General features: G+C 36.3%; 1 protein-coding gene across 2 annotated transcripts; it reads right to left on the minus strand.

Moving 5' to 3' along the window:
* Window positions 1-1488: 1488 nt before the first annotated feature.
* Window positions 1489-27459, minus strand: slc6a2 (solute carrier family 6 member 2). Of its 2 annotated transcripts, none has more exons than XM_063478869.1 (15): window positions 27355-27459; window positions 26451-26928; window positions 25260-25391; window positions 22867-23095; window positions 16114-16252; window positions 15792-15926; window positions 15071-15174; window positions 12197-12321; window positions 11901-12013; window positions 9433-9561; window positions 8678-8777; window positions 7240-7340; window positions 4566-4730; window positions 3582-3653; window positions 1489-3323 (listed from the first exon to the last, which is right to left on the minus strand). In XM_063478869.1, exons 2-15 carry the CDS (start codon window positions 26746-26748, stop codon window positions 3300-3302), a joined length of 1866 nt encoding a protein of 621 aa, XP_063334939.1. In that variant the 5' UTR covers window positions 26749-26928; window positions 27355-27459; the 3' UTR covers window positions 1489-3299. The 2 variants fall into 2 exon arrangements, with proteins under 2 accessions (XP_063334939.1, XP_063334931.1); XM_063478861.1 differs by lacking the exon at window positions 27355-27459 and adding an exon at window positions 27066-27170.
* Between the last annotated feature and the right edge of the window lie 512 nt (window positions 27460-27971).

Raw genomic sequence — 27971 nt, forward strand, 5'->3', positions numbered from 1 at the left:
AAATTGTTTGGAGACCTCATGTGATTTTAAAATAGTACTCCTTATAAGAAGACAAAAAAAAGGCGACTATTACCGTATCTGCCAATACATGCTGCCCCCCAAGCTCTATACAGCAATTAAGAGCTAAACAATATTAGAACCTTCTGTTTCACAGTGATTCTCATTATGTGCTACTGAGCCTATGAATTATCTTAGTGGTCTGCAAGATAATAGGGTAAGGGTGCTGGATGTCCTCCAGCCATGCTTTTACCTATGAATTGAAACTGGTCAAGTTAAGGAGTTCCTTAAAAGTAGGGTATCTTTATGTCTGTCTCCATTTCAACTTTGGAACAAGTGGGTGCCAGTCACAGGGTTAATGTATAGACAGAACCAATTATAGCTATGGACTCTATGGCGTTGCAGTCCAAACACACGAGTAAAGGTAAAGGTAACTGTGCCTTATTCATGTCTACAAATAAAAAAAATCAGCCCATGTATTTCTGGTAATTATGTTGTGCAGCTGATTGAAAGGGTATGTACTATTCAGTCCAGTTATGTGTGTGACACAATGGCCAAAGAGGTTTTTTTTTTACACCTTTAGTCCTATAACCTATTTTTTATGAATGTACCTCTGTGTACTATGTACTATTATTTATTTAGGTATTTTTAGTGACCTGAAAAAGATTACTGGCCTGATACCTCCTGTGCAGACACAATTAGACCAGTATCAGACTCATTAGAGCATCCTTATTCATACATGGTGTATGTTTGGTGGGCAATGAAATACTGAAAATAGTAGTTATGGAGGTGATGGCTTGCTTACTTTCCGGAATCTTTCTTAAGTTTTGGAAAATTTAGCATCAACTTTCCATTAAATTAAATAAGGTTAAATGTAGACCTTGTCATTTGCAGTATGATTGTGCTAGTATTGCAAACCCAAACCTCTAGAGTACTGTCGTACTGCTGGATGCACTATTATCCTTACACAGCTTTAAATACTGTGGTTGATTTTACTTAAACCACTCATAATCATCCTGGGCAGTGCTCAGGAAGCCTAGAAAGCGATGCCTGATCCATTCTAAAATAGTATTTAGAGGTATCTTTTTTCAATGAAACCACAGAGATAGCAGAAGGAAGTGTTCTTTTTAAACTCATCATGTGAAAAAAAAAAACTGGTGTGTATTGCAGATTATCACTGTAATTTACTAACTTTGCAGTATAGTTTCAGAGTTTCTTTTAGAGTAACTGATGAACATGAAAATGATACCACTTAAGGACACTGAACTTTAGTAAGCATTAACTAAAAAACAGTATTAGTAGCATGAGTATAAAGGCATAGTGAACCAGTATTAGAAGTCCTTATCCAACAGTAAAACTAACTGTGTTCATAATGTCTGTGACACACAGATGAAGTTAGCAATAGCTGAATGCTTAAAAACTAAAACAAAAGGAAATAAAGAAAGAAAAAGCAATGTTAAACTGTATAGAAGAAATTCTTTATTATCATTGTGTTGATACTTCAGAATTCTTCATAGACATTTGTCACTCACGATCAATAGGACATTGGTGTTGTACATAGCATTACCTTAAACGTAGTCCAGTAAAGCCAGGGTGGGTTTTTTTCACATTCATATGTGACAAAGTAGCCCAAGGTTACATGGAATATAATTTTTTTTCTTAGCTATACATCAAACACTATATTATGACTATGGACAGTTACGTTTAAAATACTTTACATTCACGGTTTGCTATAAACAAGTTGATAAATACAATATTAGATATAACAAAAGAATATATTCATATATTTCTATATCTTCTTATATATTCCACATATATTTGTTTTTTTCTTTGTGGCTTTATTCCTTTTAATAAGGGTTTTCTGTTATGATTCAAGGTTAGACTCCTTCAACTTCATCCCAATAAAAAAAACAAAACAAAAAAAAACAAAAAACAGGAGAAGATAAAAAATATCACTAAAATAAATTGTTGGCACTTCTATGATGATGAAAACAGGAACACTACAAGTCGTGTTTCAAATGAAAATATAAGTGTTGTAATCAAATCACATAATCATTAATATACAGCACAAGAAAGCAAGGCATTTGATTGTTGTATTCTGTGTAATGTGCGCTAACAGCATATGGCATCGTTTGCAACATAATCCCAACACAACTCTCACACACACACACTCTCTCTCTCACACACACACACACACACACACACATGCTCTCACTGTCCTTTCTCTCATTGTCTCCTTGAAGGAAAAGCCACAGAGATTCTTTAGAAGCACTAAACAGACAAAAAATGGAAGATAAAAGTCACAACACAAATACAAAGCTGTTTGTAACAGTTACGCCATTTGTTTTGGTGAATTTTTTCCCCTGCACCTTAAGTGAGCAGCCAGAGACTAACCAGGTTATAAATTAGCCATTCTTTGAGGCTAAGATTTAATTATAAGTTTTTCTTATGCTTCTCAAAGCGTAAGAGCTGAACGAAGCCTGCCACTGTTCTTTGAAGCTTTGGAGTAATACATGCATTATTCCCTTTACTATAACACAGTGTGACACAAAAGGATTGTTTCTTCTTGGTTTTTCATTTGATAAAGAGCTTGACCTTGATGCACTGTTGACTCCCAGCTCTTTGAAATTTGTGTCAAAGGATTAGGAGATTGCCATCCACAAAGCGGTTGGATTTTAGTGGGTTCCTGAGTCGACACAGTGTATTTTATTTCTTTGTCTGTGAACTGTAAGAAACATAGAGTGTCTTGCTTGATAAGGCACTGACATAGATAAGTCAATGTGCACACAGAATGGTAAGAATAAAGACTTTCTTCCAATAACAACGCAATAATAAAGAATCTTTAAAACAAGTTTAAAAGTTATAACATAAGTTATAACATTTTAGTCCACTGTTTAGTAGTATACAGGGAAATGGGATTGCTTCTGTTTTAGGTTTTATACCTTCCAAGAGATAACGCAAAGTGTACAAAATGAAAACTAAGGTTATAATTAATTAATTAAAATGGTGTATAAAAATCATGAGCAAATAACTGTAAATTTTTCCCACAGTGTGATCCTCCCTTGGTAGTGGAAGCTGTAAAATGATTTCCAAATGTTAGCAGGCATACTCTTGAATCAAAATGCTTGAAGCCACTGTTGACAACAAAGGCCTTGGGTGGTAAATGCAGAGAGAAGAGGGAGGCTGCTGAGAGAGGTTGGAGCCTACTGTTCTTCTTGTCTGTCTGACCACAGGTGGCACACAGGAACTTCAGACACCAGATGTGAGGATGGATGATAGTATTCTGGGTACTGTATTTGTCATCAGATGGCCAACCAGTGCCTGAGCTGTAACACAATAGATATACTCATCCATACTTTATTGCTTACTCACAAGTTTTATCAACATGCTGTTATATTTTGATATTGTTCAGTAAAATTACGTTACATTACATTTGTAAGTCCACCATACATTTTGTGTGCCTCTCATGCACACTTTGAGACACAGGCAACAGTCAATAGTTAATAGACACACCTGTGTTCAAATCCCAATTAATTACAGCCATTTAGCCAGTTCATATTTAAACAAAAAAATGTGAGCCTTACTCTGAACTGCCGGACTTTTCCTTCAGCAACCATGTGATGTTCATGTTCTGGAGTGATGCAGTAAGCTATCCTCTGCAAAACAAGTAATTACGATTAAAAGTATATTAAAGTATTATTTTATTATTATATTTCATTTCTGCATATCCCTATTGTGGTCAAATAGCCCAGTTAATATTTGAGCTCCACAAGGGAATGCATTCTCTTCTAGCATGAGAAATTAAGAAGTGTTTGAATGACTTCTTCTACAGAACTTGCAAAATACTTTATCATGAGGAAACTTCAGCCAAAAAAATGAATAGGCATTATAATAGTTTTCAGCACATGCCCTGAGAAACCTGAGAATAATATTTATCACTGAGGATCAATGGGAATTGCCAGAAGAATGAAGGAATTGTTACAATAGAGTGGAGTTAAGAAGAGTTTCTACTTTTTTACTTTTTTCACTTTAACCAACTTTTTTCACTTTATACTTCTAGTCACTCTTTGCACTAAAGGAAAAAAATAATTCTGAACGATGATCCTTCAAATCAAAAACAGGTTAATCTTAAGCACAAAATGATGTTTGCTTTGTGTGCGAGATTGAGGTCCATGGTGAAATATTGGACTAGCAAATGATCAGAAACAATGTTTTTTTTTCCAGTGACAGATGAGACCCATGAGAAAATATCCATCAAAGAATATAGATAAATTTGATTTTTGTTTTAAAATTTTTCTAACAAAGTGCTTCCTACAGTGAAAACGTCTTTTATATTTGCTTCTTTTCAATGATCAGCCTGCTGAAAACCTGAGTCAATATATGACTATTGAGATATGTCTTGATACACGCTTAATCATCCAGGTAAGGAAATTCAAGAAAGTTGAATCTGTTTATCTGGAAATTGTGTTTTCAGTGGGAGAGACAAACTGAAGAAGTCACTTGGATGAGACATGAAACTAATACAGTTACTTTTAAACCTTGTGTGCTGAACATATCTTGATACAAACCTCTCGGAATGTTCCTGATAGACTGAAGAACTTATACATCGCATAAGAAGGAACCATCAGCATGGAGGACAGTGCCACACCCCAGCCGATTTGATTGGCCCATTCAGGGAAGATGTAGTTATCATAGCTCAGGTCTGATGATGTCAGACTGGCTATTACCACAAACTGTTGAAAATAGAACAGAAAAGAGACAAAAAAGAGAATAATAGACACAATATAAAGGTAAGATCTATTTGGAGTGATAATGGTCTTAATGTCTGAAATAAAACATGCATAGAATTGTAAAATAGGCAACAAAGGCAAAAAAAAAAGAATAAAAGGAAGGAATGTAAACAGAAGAGTGAAATAAAAGCTCAGCCACCAATAGGGATGGGAATTGAGAATTGATCTGATCAGTTCTTCAAAATTGTTAAACTGCTTGCCTGTTGATTCCCCTTTTCATTTCCATTAGCACTTGCACTGCTACAATCAGCTGATTTCATTTCTTGTGCAGTGTAGAGTGTGGATATGATCATTACTTTTAAAAGGATGAGAGCACGATGGTAAAGTGAAAACTGCATCCAGGACAGAAACAACTGCATTATGTTGTTAACCTCAGCTTTTTGCAAACATCTGCACAGACACTTAGCTAATGCTAAGCTAGCCAAAAACCCAGACTGATGTTAAAGCTGAGTGCTCAATGCTGGCAGCCCAGCAGCCAGACCCAATATTTCAAAAGGTAACAAACAGATGAGCAATCAGGCTGCAGCCTCCACTTATACCTGTCCATGTTTCTAAAGTAGAATCACTGCAGCGATCACTTTAAAGTCTCTTTGTGACCATCTTTGCTTTGTGTTGTTGGGTTTGTGGTCATATCTCAATACTAAGATAAAGATCATATACTGTATGTGTCATTAGGATAGAGATTTGTGTTGGTGTATGGGACTATAGCCCATAGATTTATATTGTTAAATGGTAATTTAAGACAATGTGTTTCAGGTCATTTTACAGAGAAATGCAAAAGTAATGTAACAAGTAATATAGTGAATTACTTTCTCCTCAAATTAATTATGTAAAATACTCCATTACTTTTAAGAAATGTGTAATTTGTGTAATATGTGTAATAAATAACTTTTCTGAGTAACAACCCCAATACTGATTACAGTAAAAACAGTAAAGTTCTCCCACATGCACAAACATTTGACGACACAATAGGCAGTTAATTTGCATTAATGGAATGCCTTTGATATGTTGCCTAGCGATGGTGGTGACACCAACAGAGCCAATAAGAACCCAGTGAAAAACAAAAAGAAAATCAATAAGGAATTAAAGCAATAAGACATTGGTAATAGAATTGGAATCACTAAATCCTTATCAATTCTTATCCCTAACAATCAACACTCTTCTATGAAACCACATACCACAAAATATGTGCAGAATATGATTGAAAAATGATATTTATGAAACTAATTTAATCTGTTTAACTGCTTATGCTTCAATAAACTGTTCTCCCTCTCTATAAACTCTATCTCTCGTGTACTAATATATGAGAGGAAGGCATATGATTGATCCCAAATTCTTTCAGCATTCAGTGAGACAGTATTTTCCTAAGTCTTGTGAATGAATGAATGCATTCAGATTCTTTAATGAAGTTGGTTAATGCTTCTAATGGCCACAAGAGTTTGTTACCTTGTAAGACATTTTTGCCTGTAAATCTAAGTTATAGTCCAGAACAAATTATTACTTCACACAGAGAAACACATGGACACTTGTCAGTGTATTCACTGACTTAAAAAGTAAACACTGAATTCACTGCCATATCTCTGCCATATTACTTATTTCCTACCTTACTAACAAATTAAACTTTTTAGTTTTCAGGAAGGATATGTATTCTGTTGGTGTACAAAAGCATGTAACCGGGGCAATTCCCTGTATACGAAAAATGTATACATAAACAATGGTAACTTGTTATTTTCATTGCAATATGTAATTTTACTAATTCCTGCAAACCACCAGGAATATATATTAAAGGAAGCACATGGCTGTCTACACCCACTTTTGCATAACAGTGACTCGAGCAATGCGCTTCCTTTAATGCACGTGGAATAGCACACTGCTAAATCCACCTGCCAGTGAGGAACTCGCCAGGAGGCACGCTAAGGTTCAAACAATTCTCCCTTATCCCACCCTCCTTCTGTGCTTATGTGCATATGTGCTCTCTCTGGTGTAGTAAATGTTTTTGGGGTTTTTTAAGTTCTCTATTCTTTCTCTATTTTTTATTATTTCTCATGTTACATCTTGCATGAGCTAACCAGTACTGTATCACTCAGAAGGAAACTTAATATTGGAATGAACTGGACCTGCTGGATTATCGTAGGGTCTTTACCTAGCAATATAAAGCACCTTGAGGCAGCTATTGTTGTGCTTTGGTGCTATATAAATACAACTGAATTTAATTAAATTGAATTGAACTGGACCTCTATGAAGCTTTCAAACATTAAGAATGCAAGATATTCAAATAAATTAAATAAATAAATACATAAAGTAAATAATAATTCCAAGATATCCAGTCGCTGATTCTTGAAACATTTTAGTTATATCTGGCCTTGCTGAGTTTGTGTTTTGGTCTGAGCTCAGATACTATGCCTGTCCCAGAGTATCGGACTAAAATCTTTCTTGTTGTTGCCGCTCTCACCAACAGAAAAGCAGGGCTGACATATTTCCAGCACAGCCTCCAGTAGAGTCCTGGCTTGAAGCCCATCATTCGCTCAATATCTTCACTGAAGCGATCCACACCTGGGGCGAGCATAAAAAGTTAAACAGCAAAGGTTACTAATCAGTGTAGGCTTCAGCCAGCTCTTTGTGCCAAGCATGCAGTCTCACTGGACACAAGGAGAAAATGCAACATGGTTTACACCCTCATAGTCCACTATTATTTTTCATGAGTGACCTGAGATAATCTAAACCTGACATAACCCATCAAGCATCTTATTAATATCATTATTTCAAAGAAATGACCATGTTGTTATCAACATTTTTTCTGCCTCCTAAGAGATTTTTCTTATTTTAATCTATCTATTAGGGGTGCAACGATACTCGTATCGATATTGAACCGTTCGATACAGTGCTTTCGGTTCAGTACGCATATGTTTCGAACAATACAAAATTTTTATTTTATCAACTTTTCTTCTGACGATGCTGTCTGTGTTGAGAGCTCAGTGGATCTGCGTTCGACTTATCCGCCTAGGCTGCACTGTCGAGCGCAGATCCACTGAGCGCAGCGCAAGCTAGCGAGACAGAAGTTAAGCTCGTTGCAACATGGCAAATTGAACCTCCCCCACCCTAATTCAGATCTGGCCTTTGGAACTATTTTGGTCTTCATGTGAAGTATGACCCTGAAGGTAAGCGCGTCATGGACAAAAGTAAAACAGTATGTCGGATGTGCCACGCAATGCTCAATTACATTGGTGGGAACTAGTGCGTTAGCGCAGTTTGCTCGTTAACGTGTTGACGCCGTCCAGCCCCATGCACGGGGCGAACGTCATTTCAATGAGATTAAAGCTGACAGCTCTAGTGGGAACACAACGAATATGACTGCACATTTACTCCGACATCATCCTAGTGCAAAGACAAGTGGAAGCAGACAAAAACAACAAGCACGCATGCTACAAACTTTACCCGAGTCATTTAGACAGCCGTTAGCACATGATTCTCCTTATGGGGACCTGATATGTTTAATATGCTGCTGAGAATATACCCCAGAAGAAGCGTATAGTATAGCTTTTATTTTGGAAAGAGCCATTTCTCTGTAATAAACTCTCTTTTCCAAAGATGAGTTATTCCTCGATCAGATAGATTTATTTTTTTATTACTTTGTTGTTTCAGCAACATTAAATTTAAAAACTGTACTTTTGAGTTAAAATATATATTTATAATTTTAATAAATGACAAATTAAAAAGGCATGAACATTTTTTTGTATCAAAAAAATATCGAACCGTGACAACAAAGTATCGAACCGAACCGAACCGTGAATTTTGTGTATCGTTGCACCCCTAATAGATACATATACAGATATACAGATAAATAATTTAACAGAATATTAAATAATAAAGAATGCCATGGGCATACCTACCATAAAACCACGACACTCCAATGGCCTCGATCAACACACCAAAGAGTATTGAAGTCCCTGCTGCATGCCTATCTAACAAGGTCAGGACATACATTCCACCCTACAAAGCAGGAAAGAACCATCATTTAGTGTGTGTGCCATATATAACTGTTTTACTTTGAAGATAATGCAGCTGGTGAAATCAACCAACAAGTCTCTCTCAACGTAAATGAACTAATAGACGGCATACGCTAATTTTGTTCTAAAAGATTATTTAAAGTTGAGTTTGTGGAGTTAGCATCTCAAAGGATGATATTCACATTATGCACATTTGACGTAAGTAAATCTTTGATTTGGTCTGTTTTCTTTCTCAAGGATATGCCAAAAGAAAGGCATCATTCACTTTACTATTAATTTTACTGATCTGATAAAGGAAATAAACCATGTGATTCACTAACACAATTTCATCCTGTCTCCAAAGTTTATATTTCCACAGTCAGCATGAATTTTACCTTGCTGGTGATACCATGTGAATGAAAACTGAATATTGGCTTTAATTAAATTATGATTTGTTATCAGAGCTGGTCTTTTTCTTTGAAAGAGTTTGTTTCATGATGGCATAAAGTCATGAGACTGAGTCCTGAGTTTAAATGTCAGCTGTGTTTTACACAGCAAAAGTCGAAGCATATTACAAAAGTAAAATATTTAAAACAATATTTACTATTTAGATATTCATGAATAAGTAAATAAGCAGATAAACATCCAGTTTTACTTACGTTGGTTACGCAGAGCAGAGCAAACAGGAAGGTTCCAAAAGCTGTAGCGAAGGTGAAAAGCTTTCGGTTTCTTTTGAGAATCTTAAAGTCATCTGACAGGCCTGTGATGACTGCCTCCATGCCACCCATCTGGAAGGGGACACACAAAGAGACACAAGACACTCAGAACTGAATCTGAACCGTAAGTGAACTCCAATGGCAATCATACAACTGCAAATTTGCAATTTCAGTCAATACTGTGATGGCAGTGTTTTAGCTAAAAGAGGTGGCTTCAGAGGAGAAAAACCTTAGTGAAATGTCTACATACCACACAAAAGCATGGTGATGCATATGATATATTATAAAATAATTGGAAATCCTCAATCTGTACAATATTTTGTGAAATAATAATAACTGTGAAATAGTTATTACTCTGTCCTAAGATTAGAGTGGGATACAGGAATACAGATCATCTTTAAATATGTTAATAATATCCAAAATACAAACTTTAGGTATTTGGCATGACTGTCAGTCTAGATGACTTATGATATAAGAGCTTTTTCATGCAAAAATTCATTTGGTTATAGTGTAACAATATTTCTATTAATATTTATGTTTGTAGTTGTTAATTATCTGCTTATTTTATTCATTCATTTTATTATTATTATGTTTCTGTTCTTTTACTGGCATGTTGTTCGCTAATCATTTGATGACACCTGAAGCCACACATACACTATGCTAGTTTCCTTTTGTTTAAATGTACCAACATTTTTCATGTTTTGTGCCAATAATGAGTCTAATAAAATAAATAAGATTACCATTATACTGTTTAATATTTTTATTACACACCCCAATCTGTTCTACGTAATAAGTGATTGGATCGATTAGTTAATTTTTTATCTATCTATCTTATCTATCCTGCTGTTGTAGTTTAACTTGACAATGTTAACTGTCAAGTCGACAATACTGCCAAGCAACATACGACATGTCACACTGAAAGAGAATTGTGTACACATTAAGGTCAAACCATTGTGGACACTTTTGTGTACACAGTGCTAAAGGAACTTGGCCATATGTGACCTCTGAGTGTGGTGTGAGTGGAGCTCTATTGCTCCTCAATGTCTCTTTTTGCTGCATTTACAACTGTGCTTGGAGGTGTCTACTTTTGTTGCATCATGTGTGAACCACAGTAACACATTTTTCTCGGAGTGCATATTATTATTTACACTTTTTTCTCTCTTAATAAAATTATTTCTTGTTGTGCATACATAATAATGTATTTCAGCTATAACATTCACCACACAACTGCTGCCTTATTTTTGTCTTTGGGGTTTTATATATTTTTACAACTTGACATATTTATTTTCCACTTGCATAATGTGTGAGCAGTGTTGGGAAGGTTAATTTTAAAATGTATTCCACTACAGATTACAGAATACATGCCCCAAAATGTATTTTGTAACATATTCCGTTACGTTACTCAATGAGAGTAACGTATTCTGAATACCTTGGATTACTTAATATATTTTCAAGCTTTTTACAACTACATGAATGTACTATTGCTGTGTGATTTATTACTATTACTGAAGGTTACTCGCCATACCAATACCAACTAGATTTTTAAATCTTAATATAAAATGAGTAACAGTAGGGTGGACATTAGGTAAGACTGCACTTTTTGCAGCGATCGCGTATAGAAAACTATTCCGCGCATATATAAAGCAGGTCCGCGGCTCTGAACCGTAGTAAAGGGACCTCTGGCTAATACGTCGGGTTCGTGTCGGGCTCATAGCCGAAAACTAGCTTTACTTTGTTGTCTGGGTCAACTTTGCTAGCGAGAGACAGAGAGAGGCGTTGAAAGGCTGCTCCAAAGGAACTTATTGTTTCGGAGGAAAACACAAACACAGTGTACAGTCGAGTCTTAATAGCTTACTTACAACTGGACTACACTGCCCATGAGGCTACATTCTTTAGATTCTGATTGTAAAACACTCTGCCTATTGCCTTCATATTAAATAATTTTTTGAACAATAATTTTTACAAATATTTCTTCACGTCATTATGCGGGCCGCAAGTAGAGGTGACATGGGCTGCGAGATTGAGACACAGGCATTAGAGCCTCTTAATGTGTGTTTTGTTTGGGTTTCCACCAGCGTAGAATTATCAAAAATAGAGAGGGCATAGCCTAACATATGAAACAGGAAAAGACCGCCGTGTAATCCCTTTATTTCAGCAAAGTAACTGTATTCTGAATACCACCTTTTAAACGGTAACTGTAACGGAATACAGTTACTCATATTTTGTATTTTAAATACGTAACGCCGGTACATGTATTCCGTTACTCCCCAACACTGTGTGAGTAATTATATATTTATATATAAAATATAGAGATAATTGGAAAATAACTGTTTATAAATAAGCGGTCCACTTTCAGTTGTAAGGATATGAGTTTAGTTTAAGGAGCTACTGTAATAGTCTGTAGTACTTACTGCACTGTCAATGCCTAAAGTCAGCAACATGATGAAGAACACAATGGCCCAAAATGTTGAGCCCGGAAGTGTTGAAATTGCTTCAGGGTAGATTATAAACACCAGACCTGCACCTGTATATACAATGAACATTTCAGCATTTCTGTATGTATCTATACTCAGTATTAAGTACAGATGATCGAATACTGTATCATTCATTCCAAAGTTAAAAATCACATATAAAATGCATTACAGCAACACAGGTTAGTGAGTGATGTCAGTCTTACTAATGCTTTTACTGCTATGTGAAAACTTACCCTCTGTTGCCACATTTTCTACTTTCACCCCATGTTTTTTAGCCATATATCCGAGCACAGAGAAGATGGCAAACCCTGAGAAGAAACTGGTAACGCAGTTCACAGTGCTGGTCAAGAGAGCATCCCTAGATTAAGAAAGCACATGCAAAAATAAAAAGTTAACAAGGAACAGTTTTCTTTTTTTCTGTATACCTTCTATTTTTAAAAGTGCCAACTATCCGACCTTTTCGATCTTTATAGTACACAATAGTTCCAATGAGCTAGTATCATTCGTTCACATTCTATGGCATCAAACATTGTTAAATCACTGCTAATATAAGTGCTTCTCTTTTATGGTAATCTGCATCAAAGTTTGTACTGGGTCAAGAAGGCAAAGTTAAAATGAAGCCGAATGTTACTTGTTATTTTTCAAATGTTTCATGGATTGATTCACATATAATATCTAATGAGAAACCTTTGTCCCTTGCTTCTAGTAGGTGGTTGGAAAGGAGATTATGGTGCTTGGTCACTAACTTGCTGCTGTTAGACCAAAAGAACAAATCCAACTTGACCTTGACATCTTTATAGGTTTAGTGAGTGAATCATCTCAACAACAAAAAAATTCTTCCCCCTTACACCACCCCTTTCGAAATTTATTTTTAGTTTATAGGCTGTGAAAATTTTATTTTTATTCAATTATTTGTATTCATTTTACCTCTGTAAATGTATTTAATGTCAGGATCCTGGGTCTCTCGACGCAGCGTTTTGAGTTCCTTGTGCCTTTGTGATTTTGCATTATGATTAATGTTTAAGGTTCTTTTTGTTAATCTTAGTTTATTCCATAGTGTCCAGTGTTCTAGTTTAGGTTTCCTGTATTCCAGGGGTGTCGAACTCCAGGCCTCGTGGGCCGGTGTCCTGCAGGTTTTAGATATCACCCTGGGTCAACACACCTGAATCAAATGATTAGTTTATTACCAGGCCTCTGGAGAATGTCAAGACATGTTGAGGAGGCAATTTAGCCATTTAAATCAGCTGTGTTGGATCAAGGACGTATCTAAAACTAGCAGGACACTGGCCCTCGAGGCCTGGAGTTCGACACCTGTGCTGTATTCTCTGTTTAGTTCCCTGTGTATTCAATAGGTTCCCCTCGTGTACTTGCCCTCTGTGTCTCCCTCTGTGTATCTGTGTTTATATTGTGATGTTAGTTCTGGTGCCGTGTTCCCACTCCTTGTGTTCTGTTTCCTCATCCCATCATGTGCTCCTCCATGTTCTCTTTCTCACTCCAGGCTGTCTCTATGTACTTCCTGTTTTAATTTGAAGGTCTGTGTCTCATGTTAGTGTATTCTGCTTTGCTTCCTTGTCTTGTCAGCACTGATTTCTCCAAGCTTTGTTCCCCTCCTGTCTCCCATTGCCTGATATCTCCTGTGAGTATATAAGCCCTGTGTTTTCTCGTGCTTGTTGCTGGTTTGTTTGTGTTGTCTCCCTGAGTCTCCCTGTGTTCCTCTGCATGTCATCCTGTGAGTTTTGGCTTCAGTTTCATTTGTTAGGTTTTTCCAGTTTAGGTTATTTCTTAGTTCCTGTCCTCGACACCTCCACTTTTGTCTGTAGTATCTCTACTTATAAATAAAAGCTCACTCATCTCATCAAAGTCAGTGCCCGCATTTGGGTCCTCTCTTATCACAATCCCGGGGAAATCATTTACATCTGTCTCGTTAAACAGGTCGCTGTATGTGATCCCCTGCAATTTTCATTTAATAAGACGAATTAACACAGTCATTTTAGACACATAGTTTATTAATAGTTATACTGATTACACAAACATTAGATTTTAACTGGTGTGTTTTGATATTAGACTTCCTGTTATTTCAGTAATAGTTTCCTTATCATTTTAAGCTGTTTTTCTTTGTCATAATAACTTCCTTTTCCATTTGTTTATTGAAAATTATTAGGCTAAGTTTTAGTTAGCAGGACTTTTATTTCATTATTTAATTAACATTATTTTCACTATTTAGCTGGCGTTCTGTCTCTGTTGGTATTCAAACAAAACTCTTTCCAACTTTGCTTGTTCTTCCAGGCTGCTGCCTTTCAAATAGTTCAAATCTGCTCATTTGCCATTAAGGGCATAATGCAAATTCCACCTGCCAGCAGTCCACTCACATTTCTACATGGGACATGAGAGGAGGAAGGCAAAAGAGGCCTAGTTTGGGGTTTAGCAAACGTGAATAAATGAGAGAGGACAGGAAAGTAGGGTCCATAATGCATATATCAGAGTATAGTTAAAATTTAGCTTGGAGGCCTCTGTTATGAATATTAATTATTATCTACTTATTTGACAATATAAGCAGTTAATAATAATATTCACTTATTTAAGCTATTTTTAAGCAAGAGTTGTCTGCCTGTTGCACAAAGGAGACAACTTTCTCTCTTTCTCACTCTACACACACACACAGACACACACATCTATATGTATATATGTGTGTATATATATATAGAGAGAGATATATAGATATATAGATATATGTACAACTGTGATACCATAGGTCAAACTCAAAGTGTTTTGCCAACAACATTTCCCTGTAAGAGGACAACTGCAACCTAATTATGTGGAAAAGATTAGTCAAGTCTCCAACCAGATTTCCTACGTTTCCTGAGGAAAAGCAGCATTTAAACAGACCAGTGAACATACAGCCTTTGGCTATTATTTGGCAGCTCTTCCTGGCCTGTACTTTATCTGCTCTGCTAACACCTGTTCACTGGGGTAAGTTAGACAGATTAAGATCACCTCTGCAGCATAATCCAATTAAAAGCTGAAAAAACAGGGCAACTTAAAAGCAGCAGGATAAATTTTGCAGTGGGCTTATTTCAGATTATCACATATACAATTCAAACCCTTACCTGTAACAGTTGTTGTCAAATTTGTTGTAACTAGAAAATGCAATGAGCACACCAAATCCTGCACCCAGCGAGTAGAATATCTGTGTTGCAGCATCAGTCCACACCTATGCCAAAAGTAACAAGAAAATGTATCAATCCCTAAAGAGAGGGTTCCCACCTAAAATGCCGCACAGCCATAGGCTGACGTGAATACACTAACTTTCATTACTTCCCTGAATATCATCTTTGAAAAAACAAATCATTGTCTACCTGCACCTTTTTTTAATCAGCCAGGAACATCAGGCTCTATTTTATAAAACATTTCAGGTACATTATTTATGGATGTTGTGCAAATGTTTTGCAAAACATGAATATCAACCCTTACACACATACATGAGCTCAAACAGTGGAAGATTGTGTCTCAAGATTGTGTCTATAGAGCACATTCATTCATATACTGTACATTCATTCAGTCTGGGAGGCACTAATGAAATTTAGCATTTAACCCTAAGCATGACATACTCCACCCACTACATAACAGTAACTCAGAAAGGGGGCTGTGTAAATCGACTTAGACACTGACATGATTGTTTTTTCTTTTGCAGCAGATTAAGTAATGCACCTGAGAGTTTCATGACCTAACTCCTAACAACAACTCAATAACAACTCAGCATCTGAAAAAAGCACAAAAGTGTAAATCTGCATAGCACTGAAACAGGGAATTTCATACTCTGTCTCTGACCTCTAAAGTTTTTAGTCGCTTGAAGTCAATAGAGAGGTAAGCTTTGATGCCATCCATAGACCCATCTAAAGTTATGCCTCGGATCAGCAGCACAAAAAGGACCACATAGGGCATTGTAGCTGTAATGTACACCACCTGAGTAGGGAACAAACAACAAACGAAAAGGAAATCATATTTTCCTTTTTTTCAATGAACCGTTTTCTCAATGAAAACATGCAATACAATGAACTGTGGATATGAACATCATCCCACTTGGGTTGGATACACTTGATATAAAATGATTCAGAGAAAACGAAAACTGTTTGTTGATCCGTGGCTGTACCTTGCCGGAAGACTTGACACCTTTCCACAGGCTGAAGTACAGGATGAAGACTACCACAACCAGGCACAAAACCAACTGCCAGCGAGGCCAGCCCAGGTCCTCGATACCCCTACTTTCATGAAGATTCAACACACCTCGTCTGCAAAAGATGATAGATAGCACTATATCATGACACCAAGAGGGCTTTTCTTCCCCCTTTTCTTGCAGTGTATACTTCCATTCAAACAATTTATAGTATTTCACAAGCTATTTTTGAAGAATTACACAGCATTGTTGGTAAATAACAAAGCCATAAATCATATATCTATTAAAAATTATACAAAACACAAGTGCTATATATCAATATAAACTGTCATGTAGCACTGCTTTTAGCATAGGTTGTCACAGATAAGGCATCTTAAATTCATTTATGTATTTATTTTACACTGAAGCTACATCTTACCAGACATGCTTTTTGATGAATAAGCTCACTCATTTTCTACAACAGTTTAGATAGTCTTAAAAATAGTAAGTTAACAAGTGTCCTGGGTAAAAACAGCTTGTGGGACAAATGTGTCCCAACATTTCCAACTAGTAGCTGATGGTTTCCTTAGTTTGTCACTTAACATTGTTGGCTTGTAAATGTAAGGGGGCTTGATCTGTGACCCAGCATTTTGAGTTTATTTTGTATTTTTGATTCAGATTCATTTGTGTCAGCTGTGTTTCCCCAGGTGTTTCCACTTCCCTCATTACCCTTCTGTGTATTCAAGTCCTCTGTCTCCCTCTGTTCAGTGTTGTTTCGTTTGTTCGCCTTAGATCATGTCACATCAGGTCCCAGGATTATTTTATGCTTCTGTTCAGTTTAATGTTAATGTTTTCTTGTCATAGTTTTCATTGTTAAACCTAGTTTATCCCAGTTTAGGTTTTAGTTAAATTTTTTCTAAGATCTCTTTGCCTTGTTTTCTGTTTTGATATCAGCATTAAAAAACGGTTTGCTTTTTGTTATACTTTTTCTCTCCCGTGTCTGCTTTTGGGTCCACACCTCAAACGCATCGGCCTGCCCGGCTCTGACAGTAAATTTAAGGGATGAAAGTTGTTTTAAATTGGATGAAAAAGCATCTAGTTTCCAGGCTTTTGAAGTGAATTAACTGCTTTCCTTTGTCACCCAACTGCACACAAATGCTTTGAAACTGTCAATAAAGACCTATGGCATTGTTCTACTTTTATAAGGCTATTCCTCAAGCCAAATGCTACTGTAAGATTCAAGGTCTTGGTTCAAAGATTCAAGTGCAGTGTTATGACATAATGAAACAAAGAAAGACAAATGGTATCTCTTCCTTCCCTATCTACAGTAAATATTGTTTTCACCTGCTAGGCCATTCTTTGAATGTTTGCTCTAGAGTAATGGGAAGGAAGTTCACAGCTTCAAATGCTTAGAAAAACCTGTACACATATTGTATGGTGAAAAGTTCATCTTTCAGGTTACTTAATATGTCATCCTAAAATATTAGTATGTCTTCCAGCACATCAAAAAAATTACTTTTCTTTCATAACACATTTAGAAGCAATAAAAAAATGGCAAATTTAAGTTATAGAGGAGTTAAATGAGATAACAATGTCTTTATGAGTGCATTTTCTTCTGAATCTTTACAGTGACTTTTCTTGATTTTGGTCATATTAATCTTGGGTAAAGATTATAAGACTACACACTGGCCATACTGGTCATAGATGGATAAACTCATGAGATCCATATCTTTCTTTTATTGTTAACCAAATAGAAATCTTTACTTTTAAGTTTCAAAGTGCCACATAGTGTTGGATTGATTATGAATGTCTTCTCAGGAGCTTGGAAAGAAAGTGAATTTTTTAAAGATCTTTAGGTAAAGAAGTCCAGTCACTTTTTTCCAAGCTCCTTAGACTACCATAACCTGAATGAATGAGAACCAACACAGACATAATGAATATCTGTTTTTATACAGTTATTCGTTACTATTACTAAGAAATATCTACAGTTTGGCTGAAGAATACAGAAAATAGTATGATTTTCTCTTTAGATTAAGACAACAGATAAATGCAATGCTGGTTTTGCTGTTTTTAGGTGTGGTTGCAACATCTGGAATTTATTTAAAATAATAGTAATAATAACAATAATTTAAAAATCTTTAGATCTACTCAAAAGCAATGTGAAAGGAGGCAGTTGTTGGAATGCATGAAAAATGCTTTCCAAAGCATCAGTTTAAGACTCTGCATCCATGGGACCCCAAGAGATCAGCCTGTCCCAATGAGCGCTTGTGATGGGCAACAACCCAAAAACACGCCAGGTCATGATATTATAAATTGTTAGATGTTGCTCCAGAGCTGATAAGTACTGGGAGTTGGTTTGATTTTAATTGGATATCAATATCGTGCAGTAAAATATTTAAAAGCACTTTTGTTCCTTTCACATTTGCCCTAAGACTTTCCTCAAGAAAGATAAAATTTAATTGGCATGCAATGTTTTGGGCTGATAAGCAGTGGAACTGGATTTGGATCTGATATTCAGGTTGCTTACACAACAGCCCGACACAAGTATCCTCAAGGACATGCAAACTGAAGACTGTTCAGAGACAGACATTTGCTTATCTTTTTCAGATAATATATTCAAAGCTATATGGTCTTTGGGGAAGAAGATGCTCGTGTGAAGACATCAGTTTATTTGAGGAGAGGAGCTGAGAGTCTCTGCTCTGGCCTGTAGGCCTTGTCTTAGTGTTATGCTGTAATGCCCCAGAGCCTCCTTGCTCATCTGATAGCATTGATAAAGCACTGCCAGTACATGCGCACTATAACATAAATCCAGGTCCCTTTGGCCGAGTTACTCTAAACACATTTAGTCTAATCGTCACTCACTAAGCCAGTTCTTCTGCTATCCCAACACTCACTGTTACCATTACTCATCTCTGTATATTTGAAGCTAGCACACTACTTTACATTCAGCCTGGTTTTCAAGTTGTTTAAAAAATTTGAAAAAGCACATGTAAAACTAAGGATCAAAGTCCTGAGTGTCAAGTTACACCTCTATGTAATTTTAATCTGCTTTATTTAATAAATTACATGTGATTCTATCCTTGCTATTTTGGAACAATTATTTCAACAAATGTTAAATTCATGTGTGCGGCAGAAGCAAAGGCAGTTTCTTCAAGTGTCTGTGAAATTAGATATTTTTGTTCAAATGAGAGCTATTTATCAAGTCTAGTTATCCTTGACATGACATCAGATATGATTGCTTCAGGCTAGATCCGTAGAGAATAGATATTGTGTACGATAATGAAAGGAGTAAGCGTTGCTGACTTAAAAAAAATATTTCTAGTTGTAACTTTGGTTGATAAGCTCATCATTTATGTTAATAATATACTCTGACAGGAGTAAAACATAGAACATATCTTTTTACAGAATCTGTCTTTAATCAGGTCTAATGAATCATGTCTAATCATGTCTGATTACACTTGTCATCAGGGAGACTTAAAGATGGAGCTTAGTGTGTGCCCAAAGCTTTTGTACTAGGCCTGGGAACAACAAATCTAAGAAAAAAAAACTAAAGTGGATTAAGAAGAAAACTGGATTGTGTGAAGTAGTGTAGACACACAACATACAATGTATCATTGGATGCTGGCTCTTATTTTAAATCAACTGAAAGAATCCACTAATTTTTCAGCTCTGTTTCATTTTATTACTTTGGTTCACTTTTCACAGTTAGTATTATATAGCTAGCAAAAAAGTATAGAATCACATCTAATGTGTCAGATATTTGCTTCAGGAGTTGGTAGAGACTGAAAATAGGGGATAAAGAGAGCGACTCGTCATTGTGTTCCTCTTTCTGAAAAAGAAATCGTTGTTATAAGAGGAATCATACTGTAATATTACTGAAAGCTTAAAAACCAAATTACAGCTAAGACCAGATGGAAAAGAGTTTTATATTTCTTACAAGTTTGTTTTTTATAAACAAAGCCTAGTCATTACGTTATTTTATTAAGAAATTACAGAAATACTAATTTGGAATTGTGTAAGGAGAAACAGGAGAAAGTGTTTCCCAAAGCTGTTTAGCCATTTCAAAACTACTTTGAAGCAAACTAGTAGACTAAATATTAAGTGAAAGCCAGTGGTTTTTTGACATGTATGGCTTTAAGCAATGAGACAGCAAAGATACTATGTTTTATGGTAATTGAAATGATTCAATGATCTGGGTATTTAACGTTTGGGAGATTTCTTTGATCTGATACTGTAAAAGTTATCATATTAATCACAGAGGAATGCCCAGCAAATCTCTTTTTCCCAGGTCAGATTTTTTGGCAGAGATCATGTTTTTGGCTGTCCTTACGTGACTCCTGCAGCTGACGTCTTCCAAGCTAAACCCTGTTACATGATTTAAAATTTACTTTGATATCACCTATATAAATCCAGGTCATATTAAGCCATAGTGTATGTTTGCTGTATATGTAATGTAAAAGCTCTTCCTCTCAACTGACTTGATATAAAAGAAGTGGAAAAAGATTTTTTAAAAAAGGACATCATCAGGGACATCATACGAGACATCATTCAAAATAATACAAATCTATGAGGAAACTGCAATCCATGCAACAGAATTGGTTGTCTCACCTCTACCTATAAAGAGCCAATCAAAAGCCAAAAGGGGAAATTCTTGTTGATCGACTGACGCAATAGAGGTTCACCACATTTTCAGTTATGTAGTTACAGAAACCTAGCTCTATTTTTTAACATACTAAGAATGTATGCAAGTATACTTTCTTTTCTCCTTTTTTGCCTTAGTAACATAACATGAATCACATTGTCTTGGTTCAATACTCTCATAAGCCAGATAGGTTAATTGTGTCCGCAATCTGATTTGAGCCATTGACAAGATAGCTGTCAAATGGAAGGACTTGGTTCTAGAAGAATGCAGTGGAATAAAATTCCATTGAATTTTATTCAAAATTAACAACAGTTAGAAATCATTATTTTATGCTATAATAAAATTCCATCAAATGTTTGCAGGAAAGGTAACAGTGAGGTGACAAACCTCAAATGAGTTATTATTAAATACTTTTTAGGTCTTTGTCAGATATTTTAGTGTTACTCTGAGGGTACAAAGGCTGTATCAATAATCAGGCTTTTTTTTTTAATTTTAGTTGAAAATAACCAATAAACAAGCTGGTATAGGATCATTAGACCCTACATCAAAGAATAATCAACTGACAGCTACTTCCTAAAATATTTGTCATATCAGTTTAATTGGTTGACGATACTGTATGTGTACATGCTTTCTGTCTTCTGCCTATAATGTACTGCACTGAAATGCTGTATTTGGCACTTAGGTTGGTAAGCCACGTAAAGCACAACCCGTTTTTTGAAGGCATTATATTTTACAGTTTGTTTTACTGTTGAACTTTGATACACACTAAGTTCATGTTACAAACTAAGCTCAAAAGGTGAAGCAAGAGAACTGTTGACTCAGTTGGCCTTCCTCATGCTGTGCTTTGGCATTGCTCCTGTGTTCAAAGCTAGCTGTAAGCAGGAGGATTTATTGTCCCCTGCAGTGCGAGATCTGTCTTAAAGTACCCCATTGTTGTCTGTGAATGAAGTTCAATAATACATGAGGAATATATATTCTGAGATGTGGTTTTATGGAGCCTGTCTATGCTTTAAGTAATATTGCATCACTTCTTTGAGGATCTGACGTAATCCAAAAGGTTAGAGCCTGCATGTGAATACTGACCTCTTTGTGTTAAATAAAAAGCGTTTGATACCTAAAAACAAATCAAGTTTAAGGGTTCCTGAAGTTTGAAAGATAACTATAGATACTGATTAAATAAACATACATGCTCAGCCGAATGGGAGTGAAAACTCTAGAAAAGCTCATTGGCTGTGGTGCACGGTCAATGTATTCTGTGCGTCATGCTTAGCATGTGTCCCTTGTATTGTCCAAATCATTTCACAGACTTCCTCTGGACTGCACAGTCAGTCTTCACAGAAGCTAGGGAAGAACTGGCTGTCTTTGAAGTATAAACAGATGGAGCGTTTTCATTCACTTCAAAGAGTGCATTTCAACTTTTTATGTTTAAGCCTTTTACAGTGAAAACATTTATAGCTGGACAATTTTGAAGTCTTCTACTTCTGTTTCCATAACTGGTAGTTTCCCTCTATAAGTATTACTTGGGTTATTTTAGCCAGGTGTATATGTTATTCTAATGTTATTGTGAGAACAACTTTAAAACTAGAATGCTTCACTTCAGTATGTCATAGTTAAAATGTAAATCATTATACTGTATTCAGTTTACTGACTCAGGCTAATTGCATCTAATAAAGCAACAATACAAAAAAAAACAAATACTTGAGTTTTGAATGAACAAAACATTTAAACACTGTCTTATGAAGATAGTAAGTTCCTGTTTAAGCAGGCCAAAGCACTGTCATCAATTAAAATAAAAATACCATTTATATACAATACTGTGATGAAGATCACTACATTTTTCACATTTACTATTTACCGATTTACTATTTAATTTACACTATATACTCAATATATATTTAGCCTTCAGATTTTCATAACAGTTTTACTAAAAAACAGATGTAGACATGCTTCTGGTTTTTAATCTAATGATTTTGTCACTCATCAAAAAAGCTAGATGCTAGGATGTTCCTTTGCTTTGAATTTAAAAAGTCTGCCCATTTTCATTTTTGTCAAAATCCAGTACTCTAAATAGTTTATTGTCTGACAAATTAATTTCAGAAATCACTTACTCATAGTATTCTGCTGCCGGTGTATTCTTGTTCTTGGCATATGATGTGCTATTATCAGGAAGAGATCCATTGAATTCAGTGCAGTTCACACTATTCCAGCTGTTCCCACATTTGAGCCACGGCAGCTCAGTAGTCATGGAGGAGAACAGGTAGTGGAGTGACCAAGCAATGATGACATTGTAGTAGAAGCCAACATACAGGGCTATGAGAATCACAGTGTAGCCCACACCTAAGGAACATCGGGTTATTAATGAGAAAGAAATTATGGCTTACTCTCACAATATGGAATTCATGCAGTTGTCAAGTTCTTTTTAAAAAAACACTCCAATGTGGTATTACAATGTGTTTTTTTTTTCAAGATAATTTGTAAAAATAAGTGTATATAGCTGGTAGTATAATAAATAAACTATGGAAAATGAGGTGGAGTTCACCCATTACTCAAGAAAAAGCGATATAATCAACAAACAATGGGTAACACAGGCAAATAAGCACTAGAGGTTGCAGACATACCCCTGGGAACAAGTTTTTGTTTTATCGTTTCGCCATTGCCATGACCTGCACCTATATTTTTTCATTGGGACTGTAGTAAATAGTAAATACACAGATCTGAAAATTTACCAGTTTTTTGAAAACAGAAATACTGTCCACACACACACACACAAACACACACACACACACACACACACACACACACACACACACACACACACACACAAATATATCTACTATATTTTCATGGATTCTGGGTGGGTTATTTTGCCTACTCTGGAATGTAATGTCCTTACATGAAAAAGACAAGCCTATAAACCCATCACCCACTCATTCTACGCAGGAAAAAAAACAAATCCGCCTTAGCACAAAAGCCAACAAAAGCAGTGACTGGTGCTGTTTTAACAGTGGAGACAGAGGGACTTCTCTGGCGGTTTTTGAAGATACATATTGTAATACCTCCTTTGTTGTTAAACTTTTCAATTTTTATATTAACAGTTTTTGTACATTTTGTCAAATGAAGTTTAAACAGTTATTGGTTGCATAAGTCATTGTGATTAAAAAAAGATTAGGTTTCTTCTCAGTTGATTAGTTTTATTCTCCTACATATTTCATTGTCTAAGTCATCAGGTGCACACTAGTCTACTAATATTTAAAGTCTGCCAGGAGCACAAGTGTAAGTCATGTGTATGAGTATTGTAAAACAAAGTTCTAAAGCTTCTGACACTAGAGTTACAATAATATGCAAACTTGGAGTAGTCTGCTTGTATAAACATTATATGAAAACAACAACCTACCTCACTGAACAGTAAGATACATAATAACATGTGGCGCAGTAGCAACATGTTGCTACACTGAATTGTTGCTATGAAGATGCAGAAGATGATTTATTGATGCGGGTAATAGTGACGGACTTAGTCTAACAGTGGTTCTTTCACTGTTAGATTGCAAGGGAGAGTATACAAACTTTAGTACAAGGCCTATAATCTATGAAAATGCGTGGCCAAACAGTGTCCACTAGCTATTCAGACTATTTTGTTACTGTAGCATTCTATTGCATGCTGTAGATCTGTTTTGTTTTTAGGTAATAACTATCCGCGTGTTTTCTGCACTCCTGCTGATTTTTTTTAACTGTGTTGTAATACCATTGCAGAATTTTGCTTTTGCTTTGCAAAGAGCTGTTGAAATAAGCATCTGAAGATTTTGGCACATATTGGCAGTCAGTTGTCCTCATAAAGATAACAGTAGGGAATCAGTGCCAGTGAAAACATGGAGGGCAAGACTTTGGAAAAAAAAAATACAAGGAGAGAAAAACAATTCACTCTTATTCTGACAAAATATCTAAACATTCTGAGCGGCTACAGTTGGTTTACATAATATGAAAAGCACTTGTCATTTTGGTGGTGATAAATTAAAGGTTTTAAGCTAGCTGCAAACTCCAGTGAGGTCACTGTCCTTTTCTGTAAATCTAAAACAGACTGGGTTTTATTGGAGTTGTTTCAGTGTTCTTCTGTCGAATATGAGTGATTAAATTGTAATCATCTATTTTCCTTAGCGTACTGTTAACATTGGCCTAGTGTGGTTTTGTTTCACTCGTGGAAAGTTGACATTTGCAGAAGGCTGCAAGGTTGGAAGTACAATAGGCGAGGGATTAAAGAAAATACAGAGAGATGAAAGAGCCAATGTGACAGACACTAGTTTAAAGTGACACTATGCACCTCTGAGGGCGAAAGGACAAGAACAGATGGACAAAATTAAAGGGCAAGACACTGAACAGAAGCAAAAACAACATGACCAAAGCAGGTACACAGATTAGGAGATCAGTGAAGGGTGAAGTATATAGACATACATGGCTGTGCAGGTAACTGTAGAATGTCTCTGTGTTTGGGTGTGTCACAGTTCACCTTTAAAGACGGGGCATATTTTCCAAACCGTAGCTGCTCCTTCTCTGTTATACTGGCCTAAGGCAAGCTCCATGTAGAACAATGGCATCCCGGCAATGAACAGGAAAAGAATATAGGGAATCAAAAAGGCACCTGGAAGGAGAGAAATAATATCAATTAAATATTTTTCAAAAAAGAAACTAACAAGGGTGCCTGATAGTGAAATAAGTGCCAAACAAAACACAATATCCAAAAAGAAAAGGAGAAAGGAAGTGGTAGGGGGCCACAAACCATAACATACTTGTAAAAGCAGCACACTATAACATACAAGTGGGATGGCTCATGGCTATTTTCATGCTGTGCCTCAGTAGCACACCCACCAAAATGGAAACAACCTCTCACAATTGAATTGTTCTTGACATTGTCCATCACAACTGACACATTATTCACAGTAATGAATACATTTTGCTGAGGGCCTATATGATTGACAGGTCGGCCGTAGAGGTGACCACTGTGAACACAGACCACAACATGTTGATGTGAACGCATATGCAGACAAACATAGGACAGGGCGCACCTTCTAGTGAGCACTCTGTTGTCATTAGTGTTGAAAGTAAAACACCACTTTGTTTTAAATTCCTTTGTTTATTTAACCACACACTGTACTTTTTTTCTCTCACCGCTGTATAGCATCAATGCAGTGTTTGGTAGTTTTGTAAACAATCCATAGTCCATTAAAGTCCAGTTTACATACATTGGCTAAAGCTATTAAGTACATTTGAAAAAAGATATATTTTATGTTGATTATCTTGTCCCCAGAATTTATGAGGAGCCACAAGTCACTTTAATTTTTCGTCACTTTTCATTATTTATCTGACAGTTTCAAATCATGAATTTTATGTCTTGTCATCAGCTCATTAAGTTAATTAAAGGATATTTACTTTATTTGTTTAGGAAATAAACATAAATAATAAAAAACAGATTTACACACACTTTACACACACGTCTCATCATCATCATCATCAATAAAGGAACACCAGTACAGAAGAAAATCTACTAAGGGCACCTAGGATAATTTGTAGTTCATTTTCGCTGTCCGCTATCTTTGCCGTTACATTACGACTATTTAGTGACAGAATCAGTCTGGTAATTAAATAAATAAATAAGCATCTTTATATTCACTCTTATTAGAAACAGAGCCCACATACTCACCCCCTCCATTTTTGTAGCACAAGTAAGGAAATCTCCAGACATTAGCCAGGTCCACCGCGAAGCCAATAACCGACAGGAGAAAGTCTATTTTCTTGCCCCAAGTTTCTCTGTTGTCCTCGGAGGAGGATCCGGGTGGACCTACGCCACGACCATTGGTTGGAATGATCGAGGAATTTGTGTACTGGACGCCGTTCTGATCCTTCACTAGAATCAGTTCTACCTCTTTTTTCTCCACATTGCACTGTTTCATTGGGGCAACCGATGAGAGCTTGTGCTCTGGCATAACCTGGATATTCATCTTCTCTGCAGTGAGTACGAAGCACACGCTGGCGCGGCGCTCTCACGGCCCCCTGCGGGTTCTGGTGGAGTTAATGGTCTGGGTCGGTGCGCTTGAATAAGGACCGCTATCCCGCCGGCAAAAAGCGGATACGCAAGTGTTCTCCGCCGACACTACAGGTGGTACTCCCGTGTACATGGGCTGAAAAGGAGGGAAGAGAAAAACAGAGTTTAGAGAGATTTGGTGTTTGTGCGTAAAGTTTCAGTTACGCACAGCGGGAAACTTCTTAGAACTGCGAAGATGAAAAACCGACGTTATTTGTCCTGTAGGAAACAGACCTACTGAATCCGTGTTACTATTATTAGTAAACCATTAAGGAAAATGCCTGTGGAATCTGATGTAGTGAGGAATACGAGGCGACAAGTGAAGCATACTTCAGAGTAAAATCCTCTCTACGTCACAGCGCGCACTGAGCGCATTGTGCGCTGAACAATCTACTTAACAATTACCTAAAACATTAATCATAAGGATAATTTAAAAAAAAAAAAGATAAATGACTGAATGCCATTGTTGCTAACGCAATTTAAAGTCCTGCAAATAAAAGGCTTCCCCCCCCCCCCCCCATACTTGGTAAAGTTAAGGACACGACTCTATGACCCGATACTGTTGTTGTCCAGATGCTTCTGAGGGAAGACTGCCCATTCTGAAGGAACTTTAAGGCTCGCCTTCTCCAGCAGAGACGATATAAAATGCGAGCTTTTAAATCGCTTTCCCCTCTCCCTTCCACGTGATATTTCATAATTGAACGCTTTCTCTCCAGTTTGATGTCGACTTTTTTTTTCTTTTTCTTTTTTTTGGCTTGTCATAGCTCAAGTTTCCATAAATCTGCACGCCTACATCCGTCGTGGTAAGATTGTTCCACCTGGAACGAAACTTGTACGAACTTATACGAAGCATTGCTTTTTCTATAAATCAAGTATGTGAGAAAAACAAACACACAAAACGTACACAACACAAACTTGTTAGAATATGTTGATTTAGTTGATGTTTAAGTTTTCCGTGACAAGAATGGGGTAAAACGATAGCGCATGTATGTGCGTTTCTACTTGGTGTTTGGATTTAACGTTGTCCAAGAGACATACGATCACTTTACCTTCATGTTTTTATAGTACGTAAATTTCACATACACCAAAACTTTTTTTAATGTTTTAATTTGGACTTTATCTGTTTCTTCTCTGCACTAA

The sequence above is a fragment of the Pelmatolapia mariae genome, linkage group LG1 (genome assembly GCF_036321145.2).
Source record: "Pelmatolapia mariae isolate MD_Pm_ZW linkage group LG1, Pm_UMD_F_2, whole genome shotgun sequence".
NCBI classification, from domain to species: Eukaryota; Metazoa; Chordata; class Actinopteri; order Cichliformes; family Cichlidae; genus Pelmatolapia; species Pelmatolapia mariae.